Source organism: Chrysochloris asiatica, unplaced genomic scaffold (genome assembly GCF_000296735.1).
Source record: "Chrysochloris asiatica unplaced genomic scaffold, ChrAsi1.0 scaffold00093, whole genome shotgun sequence".
Classification (NCBI taxonomy): Eukaryota; Metazoa; Chordata; class Mammalia; order Afrosoricida; family Chrysochloridae; genus Chrysochloris; species Chrysochloris asiatica.
Genome location: NW_006408611.1, coordinates 12,016,266 through 12,025,300, shown reverse-complemented (window position 1 = coordinate 12,025,300; position 9,035 = coordinate 12,016,266). Strand labels below are relative to the sequence as shown.

The window sequence follows — 9,035 nt, the reverse complement described above, 5'->3', positions numbered from 1 at the left end:
ATCTGTAAGAAGACGACTTTCACACCTTCCTTCCACCTTTCTCCCACAAAGCAGCTGGTGTGTTCAAACTGCTGACCTTTTAGTTAGGAGCTACGTACCTAACTCCTGCACCACCAGGGCCCCTCCCCTGACTGCTTGTTGATAAGTGCCGTCAAGTCAGTTCTGACTCATACCAACTCTATATAGGGTTTCCAAGGAGCAGCTGGTGAGTTTGAACTACTGACCTTGTGGTTATCAGTCCAGTGCTTATTCCACAGCACCACATCAGGACTTCTACAAATCCTCACTCTCCTGGCCAGTTGGTCCTAATGGTGGTGGTGGTGGTGGTTATGTGCTGTGGAGTTGGTTCCACAAAGGGAACTCATAGCAATCCTGCATAGGGTTTCCAAGGCTGTAAATTTTTATGGGAGCAGAAAGCCTCATCTTTCTCCTGCTGAACAGCTGGTAGTTTCGAACTGCTGACCTTGAGGTTAGCAGCCCGACTCACAACCACTACACTGCTTGAGCTCTTAGTCCTAATTGTACCCAAGTCAAATACAATCTGGCTCACCTGTTTTCCACTTACTGAACACAACAACACTCCAGTTCCATCTTTGAGTTCCCAATCTTTGGTTAGACATGTATAGGCCTTCTTAGCCAACCCCCATGATGACAACTGGGTCTATTATACTGACGAAGGCTTAGGGTCAAAGGACACTATATGAATCTGTGTGACTTTGAGTGTGTTGCTTAGGCATCCTGTGTCCAATGTTTTCACTGTGGTAATAATTCTTGACTTGCCACTCCAGGAGAATTAGAGAGCTTCCGGGATTATAGAGACCTGTGAACCACCCCCAGGGAGAAGGCTCCCTCAGATAGACAGATCTCCAGGGCTGGCAAAGACAGCTAATTCTCTGCTCCCTCCACTCACAATGTCTGCCTATGACTGGGGTCCGGCACTCATCTTATTCCCCAGGATGCCCTGCACCTGGGTACATCGAAGCTGCAGAACAGAGCTGCTTCCTCCAATCTCTGCCCTGAGAGATCTCCAGAGCTGATAGGGGCCTGAGCCACATCCTCTGGGCAGAGCTATCCACAACAATCTCAGCTCCCCCAACCTTGTCTCAGACTCTTGGGGTATTTTATTTTCCTCTTTGTTTCTGCATAATCGCCCTCAGGATGAATGCTAACCATGTGTCCACAGAACAAGGAGATTTTCCAGGGGAAAAGGAGAAGGGTGTGGAAGACAGGTGGCCCCAGGAGCGTCCTAGTTTTGCCCTTCCTGTGCTTTGCTCATGTCAAGAGCCAGGCAGGAAGCTCTTCAGAGCATTGCTCAAGAGCAGGAGGGGCCCAGGAGTATTGGGGTGAGGGGTAGGAGGGGAGCACTCTGGCTGCCCCTCAGCCCAGCCCCAGTGTTCCCTCTCACAAACGGATGAGATAGGGCCAGATGTGGAGGTTCAAATGCACTTCATTTGCAAGGAGCCAGGAGTCCAGGCCTGTGGGTGTTAGGAGCAGAAACAGGGCATCAGCCTGGAGACCAAGGGGGAGGGAGGGAAGAGGTGGATCAAAGCCCGTGAAGGGCTCTCCAGGGCAAAAGCAAACACTGAGGTAGCTGCTGCTCCCACAGAGCACTTCCATTGCCCCCGCCCCCAGCTATAAGGGCCCCCACCCCAGGCGAGGCACCCAGGCTGTAGAGGTATCATGGCCAAGTCACACCTGCTGCTGTGGCTGCTGCTGCTGCTCACACTCTGTGGCCCAGGCACTGGTGAGTGTCCCAGCCCCACCTCACCTCCCTTCCACCTGAGGCCATCTCCACCATTGATTGAGTGCTGACTCTATACCAAGGAGCCCTGGTGGTGTTGTGGGATAAACATTGGACTGCTATCTGAAAGGTTCGAATCCACCAGCTCCCGTAAAGATTTACAGTCTTGGGAATTCTACATAGGATAGCCATGAGTCAACACCAACTGGAAGGCAGCAGGTTTTAGTTTTTTGTGGGTTTGTTTGTTTGTGGTGGCTTTATGCCAGGCACTACCCCAAAGCTGGAGTCCTGGTGTGGCGCTGTGGGTTAATGCACCAGACTGCAAAGCTGTTTGAACTGCAAGGTCGGTGGTTCAAGCTCACCAGCTGCTCCTTGGAAACCCTATACAGGGTCGCTATGGGTCAGAATCAACTTGATAGCACTTTACAACAACAACCCCAAATCTATACTTTATCCCAGCTTAAAGGTGAGGGGGCAGGACGTATCCACAGTCACACAGTTGGTAGGGACCCAGAATTATCGGACTCCAGCTGGTTTAACAGCCATGCCTCCCAGTTCCCTGAGAAGTTGGGTTTGTGTGTTAGGTGAGGTCAGGGTCCTAGGATCTAGACTGAGAAAGTTGCTCTGGCCCCAAGCAGCAGCTGTCTGGAACTCCTCGTCCCTGGAATGTACCCAGGGCCCTGAGTTCTGGTGCCAAGGTCTGGAGCAAGCATTGCGATGTGGAGCCCTGGGACACTGCCTACAGGAAGTCTGGGGACATGCAGGCGCTGTGAGTACCAATCAAGGACACACAGGAACGAGGGGTCTGAATAGAGGGTACTAGGTGAGCTCCTGATGGCCCTGAGGGAATGGAACAGGGTAAGCTGAAATGGGTTGGGATGATTTGGGATGGGATGGGACAGGATGGGACTGGACGGGATGGAATGGGATGGGATGTAAGCCTTTGACTTCTGCTGAAAGTGCTCACCTACTTGGGTTAGTGTTGGGAACATGTTCTCCACTCCCATACCCCCATCTCCACCCCACTTCCAAGGATGACCTGTGCCAGGAGTGTGAAAACATTGTCCAAATCCTCACCAAGATGACCAAGGAGGACACGTTCCAGGTGATGAGACACAGATCCTGAGGGAAGCTTAAGGACCAAGACAGAGCAGGGGTAGTGATTAATCCCCCAAAGAGGTCACTTCCTGGCCCAGGATGAGACCCGAGTGTGTCTGGGACCCCAGGGGTGAGCTCAGCAGCACAGCCAGAGATGGTCTCTCCTGAGGGAAAGGGTGCCCTTTGTGTTAACTCCTTAAGCCCTTGGCACACAAGTGTCCTGGGGGGAGACTGGTCATTCTGCCTGGAGAGGGCCTCAGACGCGGGCAGGGGCAGCCCTCAGAGAAGCTGGGCTGACTGGGTCCTCCCACTTTCCTCTGCTCCACCTCCCAGGACATGATTCAGAGGTTCACAGAGCACCAGTGTGATGTCTTTCCCCTGAAGCTGCTCGTGCCCCAGTGCGGACGTATACTCCACCTCTATCTTCCACTGGTCATCTACTACTTCCAGAATCAGATCGTGAGGGTCACTGCACCTGCTCCCCTGCCACACACAGAGAGACCCTGCCCACAGCATGTCCAAGAGTCTGAGTGCCCCTCAGCCAGGAGCCCCGGATGGAGTCCCATCTGCTCAACTGTACACAGTGGTCTGCATGCACTCAAACATTCGTAGACGCTCATACTCCGCACACACCATGTACAAAACCCACACCAGTACACAGGTATCATTACACACATGCTCATTCACACCTTGGCGCTCATCCCCACCCCCCCAAAACCCACACACAGCCCCATTGCTGCCTTTTGTCTCTCCAACCTCCATAAGCTAAACTACAGCTTTTCCACTCAGCCTGAACCATACATTTCTAGTCCCAAAGACCAGGGTGCTAGTCCCTGAGCCCTTGAGGCCAATCTGAGCAGAAATGGGGTCCCTCCCCCTTCGTTCTTCAGTTGTCCCCCATCCAAATCTCTGCATTGTACCCTAGGACCCAAAGACCATCTGTGACCACTTAAGCCTGTGCAAATCCAGGCATCCGGACCCAAGGCAGGAGCCCGGGCAGGAACCAGGGCTGCCAGATCCTCTGCTGGACAGTGTGGTCCTCTCCGTGCTGCCCGGGGCTGTCCAGAAGGGTGTTGGGCCTTATACACAGGTGAGAGATGCCCTGCAAAGCCAGCCTCTCACATTAGGTAGTGGGGACCCAGAGGTCGGGGGCCACAGCCAAGGCTCATGAGACCTTGGGAGGTGGGGGAGGAGGGGTCAGTGGATCCAGGATGCTAGGGTTCCAGCTAGAGGCTGGGCTGGAGGAGAGGGAAGGCTGGAGGGGCAGAGCGAGCAAAGGAGGAAGTGAGAAGCCTGAGATAGAAAGGAGGTGGCTGGGGAGGCTTAGAACTCACCGCCTCCATCCTTGCTCTCTCCCTAGGATCTCACCCAGCAGCAGTTCCCAATCCCCCTACCCTTCTGCTGGCTCTGCAGGACTCTGATCCAGAAGGTCCAGTCTATGATACCCAAGGTGAGGGGTCCAGGCCCAGAGGGGTTTGGTGGGGTTCCAGCAGCTGCACCCTCCCATCCACCCCCACACCTTGCTGGCAGCCAGAAATAGGACCCCAGGCCTCAGACTCAGGCTTGGTAGGCGCTTTGCTGAAAACCTCTTCAATGAACATGACCACCACCCCAGTTGATGTGAACTGCCCATAGTTTCCAAGGCTATAATTCTTTTCGGGAGCAGACAGACTCATCTTTCTCCCAAGGAGCATCCGAGGGCTTAATCACTGTGCCACCATCTAAATCCATGAGAGAGGGTAAGATCACCCAGGCACAGAGTGTGGAAGGGATGAGAAAGCTCTGGAGCACACCAACAAACATCAGCTGAGCAGAGGAAATGCCAATCAAGGAGCCTGAAGTGGTGTCATAGAAACTAAGAGAAGAAAGGGCTACGAAAGAAGGGTATTGTCATGGGGCTGACAGCTTCTGAAAACTCCAACAAGAGAAGACAGGTCCAGAGGTGGTTGGTCTTGATGGGCGCTGTTTTAGAAGAATGGTGGGGACTGAGCCCAAATGGAGCGGGCTAAGAGGACAAGGGAGAGGAAGAAGTAGAGTAGCAAGTATGGACAACTCTTAAATGTTTCTGCAAAGGGCAGCAGAGATAGGAGGAGGCGTTTTAGTGACAGAAGCTATTTTAGCATGTTCGCAGGCCAGTGGGACTGGTAAGCAGAAGGGAATGAGGCTAGAGAAAGAGCCTTATGAGAAGCATGGGGGAAGCACTTATGAAGGGAGCAGGGCAGCATCCAGGTGGGACTAGGCATGAGGAGATGGATAAAAGCAAGAATCCTTCACCCAGCATAGCAGGAGAGGAGGAGGAGTGTAGGTTCCCATGCACATAAGTGGGTTCACTTAGTGACAGAAGTTACCACACTCCAAAGAAAACGTATTTCTGTGTGTCCAACTCCTACCTTAACCTCCTTTACAGTGGGGGTGGGCGCAGCCCATGGTCACAAACAGGAACAGGACCAACACCAGCCTGTGTAGTGGGTCCTTTATGCTAACTGACTGAGTGAATATAGGTGTGAGGCATGAACCACCGTGCATTCTCCCTCTCTCTTACCCTGCAGCTCCGAAGTTGTGTTTGGAATCAGTCTCCCCTTAGGGAACACCTGAGGCCAAGGACTTGATTCCAGAAATAAAGCGAAAAATCAAATCAGCTGCTACTGAATTCATTCTGACTCCTGAGTGTCAACAGGGGAGTTTCAAAGGATAGTTTTTAGGAAGTAGATCACCAGGCCTTTCTTTCAATGCACCGCTAAGTGGGCTCAAACCTCCAACCTTTCAGCATGCGTGCTAACCATTTGCACCACCCAGATACTCCATTGCCAGGATGGACTTGGCCTGTGGGGGGGTAGAGGGATCTGGGTCAGGATCCGGGAGACACAGTCCTGGTTCTGGCTCTACCCAGGCTGCTGTGTGTCCTTGGTGACACCCATATCTCTGGTGCAGTGTTAGAGGCTGGGTTCCCTCTGCTCCCCAGAGTTAAGGGTCAGATAGTGTGGGTCTTCAGACCAGCTTGGGCCCTTGCTTAAAGACTCCAGATGGATCAGTTGGACTCTCTGGCCTTTGGTTTCTTTACCTATGAAAGTCTCCTTTATGGACAGGGGCACAGGGATGTTTACAATGTGCCCCGAAAGCTCCTTGTCAAGGGAAGGTCCCACTCTGTCCTCGGTCTGCTCTCACCCCAGGGTGCGCTGGCTGTGGCTGTGGCTCAGGTATGCCACGTGGTGCCCCTGGTGGTGGGCGGCATCTGCCAGTGCCTTGCCGAACGCTACACTACCATCCTGTTGGACGCCCTGATGAGCCGCGTACTACCCCAACTGGTCTGTGGCCTCGTCCTTCGGTGCACCCGTGTGGACAGCTTTAGTCCAGGTGAGCCTGCTGGCCTCCAGCATCTGCCCACTGTCCATTCTCCTCCTGGACCTGCACGACACCTCTCCCAGTCCCTCACAGCGTACCAGTGAGGGCAAGGCAGCCTAACCATTTTCTCTGTAGCCCTCGCTGCTCTGGAGTTCCCACCAGGAGAGTGGCTGACACAAGACTCCAAGTGCAACCTCTGCATGTCTCTGATGACCAAGATCGGGAACAGCACCGAGCAGGCCACGCCACAGACGATACTCCGGGCCTGCCACAGCAGCTGGGATGATGGGCAAAAGGTGCAAGACAGGCACTGGGGTCTGGAGTGAGCATGGGAGTCACACAGGGTATTTTATAAGGTGTTGTCTAGAGCACAGATGGTAAACATGTGGCACATATACTGATACTCTTCTCATATCCGTGGCAGGCATCACTAATTGATCCCAGCACTCTCTCACATTGTCCTGAAGTCCTTAACAGAAAGTTCTGGACAGTCGCTACCATGCCCCTCTCATGACTCAGCTTAGAATGTTGCCTACAGCCCGGCTGGTCAATGGGGCTGATGGCTGGACCTACCAAGGGCAGGAGAGGAATCCCTGGGTCATCCAGATATGGGCAGGAGAATCCTAGAATGCACCTGAGTCCAACCCACTTCAGTGTGTCTGTCTCCTTCCCAGTGTGAGCAATTTGTGAAGCAGTACACATTCCAGCTACTGATTCTGATGTCCAGAGGCTGGGATGCCCACACCACCTGCAAGGTATACTCACCCTCCCCATCTAACTCTAGGACTTCCCTCAGTACCCAGGCCCCCCAATAGCTCTGGTCCATGGTCCCCCAAAAGCCCTGATTCCCTGGGTTTTGGCCATCCCCAGATGTGTAGGCCCGAAACTGGGAGGTGCTATTTAACACTGTGGTAATATAGAAAAAGCATTCTCAGGGGAATAAAGAAAAAGTCACAAAAAAATGGAAGAGTTTGGAAAGGAAGGGGGCAGCCTTAAGGAGTGTAGTTTGATGCACATTATGGGCTGACAGGTGGGAGTTCTGAGCAAGCATCCCATCCCCTCAGGCTCCAAACCTAGAAGGGCTATGGCCCTGGGGAGCACCCACCAGGTGGCAGGTGGAGGATCAGTTTCATATGCTCCTGAGTGCTGGAAACTGGCAGGGGTTGCTGAGGCTGTCAAGGCCTCTAGCTCTATGTTGTCTTGCGTACAGGCCCTGGGGACGTGTGCAGCCATGCTCAGCCCTCTTCAATGTGCTCACCTCTGATGAGAACTCAAAGCTGTGCCAGGTGAGTGTGGGCAGAGAGCAGAGGTGGGGCAGGGTCTGCACACGTGGTGGGGAGGAAAAAAGGGTGTCTTGCTTGGACCCAGGTAAGCTCAACTGACAGTTGCCCCAACCCCTTCCCCCACCAATGAGTCAGGGGCCCCAAGCAGGGAGGGTGGGAGTGGAAGCTGCCCTAGCTGCCCGACACAGAAGACTTAGGGTAGTCATGTTTGTCCAAGGCTCCAGCGCCAAGAGCTGCTGGGCCTTCCTTCCCTGTGAGACACTGGAGACCTAGGCTCTGCCATCAACTGGTAGTGTGTCCCTAGGCAAGACACACTGTCCCTCTCTGGCCTGTCTTCTCCTCAGCTGCAAAGAGGGAGCTGAGTGAGATGGTCTCCAAGGTCTCTTGCCATCCAACAAGGCTCCTCCTCAGTCTCGCTGTACCTTGCCCACTGCCCATACGGAGGACATCCCACCCTCTACCTCTCCTCAAAACTGCCTTAAACCAACATACCACAGACCTCAGTCCTTATCTGAGCCTTGTTTGTCTTATCTCCAACCACAGCCCGGAATCCAAGACACTTTCTTCCTCTAGTGTGAGTCAGTCAGGCCAGCATCTTCTAGAAGAGGTCTGGGAAAGGGGGTGTCTGGTCCCAGTCCAGCTCCACATCCTTTATGGAGGATGTGCTGTGGATAAATCATCCACACAATTCTTCCTTCCCTGCTCCAAAAAGTCCAACTGGATAGAAGCTGGGCCCTGCCTCTCACTGACTCCATGAACTCAAGATATTAGCTTTTATAATTTTATTGACGATTTTTTTGAGATTCAAAATTAAGAAGAATAAAAAATGAGGACATAAAATACTAAGATAGCAAAACCCAAACCAAACCTACTGCCATTGATTATAACTCATAGTCACTCTATACAGTTTCCCAGAATGCCAATCTTTACAAAAGCAGACAGACTTATCTTTCTTCCCCTGAAAGGCTGATGGATTTGAACTACTGAACATTTGGGTAGCAGGTTTATTTAACAATCAAGACCTGTCTGATTTAGCCAAGGGTAGACATTGCCAATGCTGAAGCGTAATAAGAAGGTGATTGACCAGATTTCAATGTTTTAAATGTACTGCTGCTTTAAGAACTGTCTCTTTATTAAGACATAAAACAGGTTTTCTTTTTATCTTTTTGTAAGGTGGACTTCCATTTCTAATTTGAAATTCCTGTTGATTCTATTTCTACTGTGATTCATAGGCTCAGAGTTCCGTTAGAGTTGCACATTGTACGGATCACTTCCTATGTAATGCAATGCCTGTAACAATGCTAATAAAATCCTAATTTTCTTGTACCAAAAAACACACTGTCTTTAACTCCTTGGAGTTTCGGTGGGAGCAGCAGCCTCGCCCTAAAGTCAGCTGGGCTAGGGGCCTGCACTGGTGCTCTCTGGTTTGACAGAGAGGGGCCCACACCTCCTCTCTCATTTCTACCTAGCACAGCCCGATGCCCTCCCCTTTCACAGAGACTACTTTACTATACCAGCTGGCACTGCTCTCTGACTCTGACTCTGACTCATGCATGTCAGAGTAGAACCAT

At 52.2% G+C, this 9,035-nt stretch overlaps 1 protein-coding gene across 1 annotated transcript; it reads left to right on the top strand.

Moving 5' to 3' along the window:
* The first annotated feature begins 1,680 nt into the window (after positions 1–1,680).
* On the top strand, positions 1,681–7,445 carry SFTPB (surfactant protein B). Its single transcript, XM_006866612.1, has 10 exons — positions 1,681–1,744; positions 2,380–2,510; positions 2,775–2,846; positions 3,173–3,298; positions 3,765–3,929; positions 4,200–4,289; positions 6,010–6,193; positions 6,317–6,477; positions 6,856–6,936; positions 7,392–7,445. Exons 1-10 carry the CDS (start codon positions 1,681–1,683, stop codon positions 7,443–7,445), a joined length of 1,128 nt encoding a protein of 375 aa, XP_006866674.1.
* Positions 7,446–9,035: the final 1,590 nt, after the last annotated feature.

Coding starts and splice junctions, on each gene's coding strand:
- SFTPB (XM_006866612.1), top strand. CDS start 1,681: ATGGCCAAGTCACACCTGCTGCTGTGGCTGCTGCTGCTGCTCACACTC. Junction 2,511..2,774: donor TCTGGGGACATGCAGGCGCT/GTGAGTACCAAT, acceptor CCCACTTCCAAG/GATGACCTGTGCCAGGAGTG. Junction 6,478..6,855: donor GCTGGGATGATGGGCAAAAG/GTGCAAGACAGG, acceptor TCTCCTTCCCAG/TGTGAGCAATTTGTGAAGCA.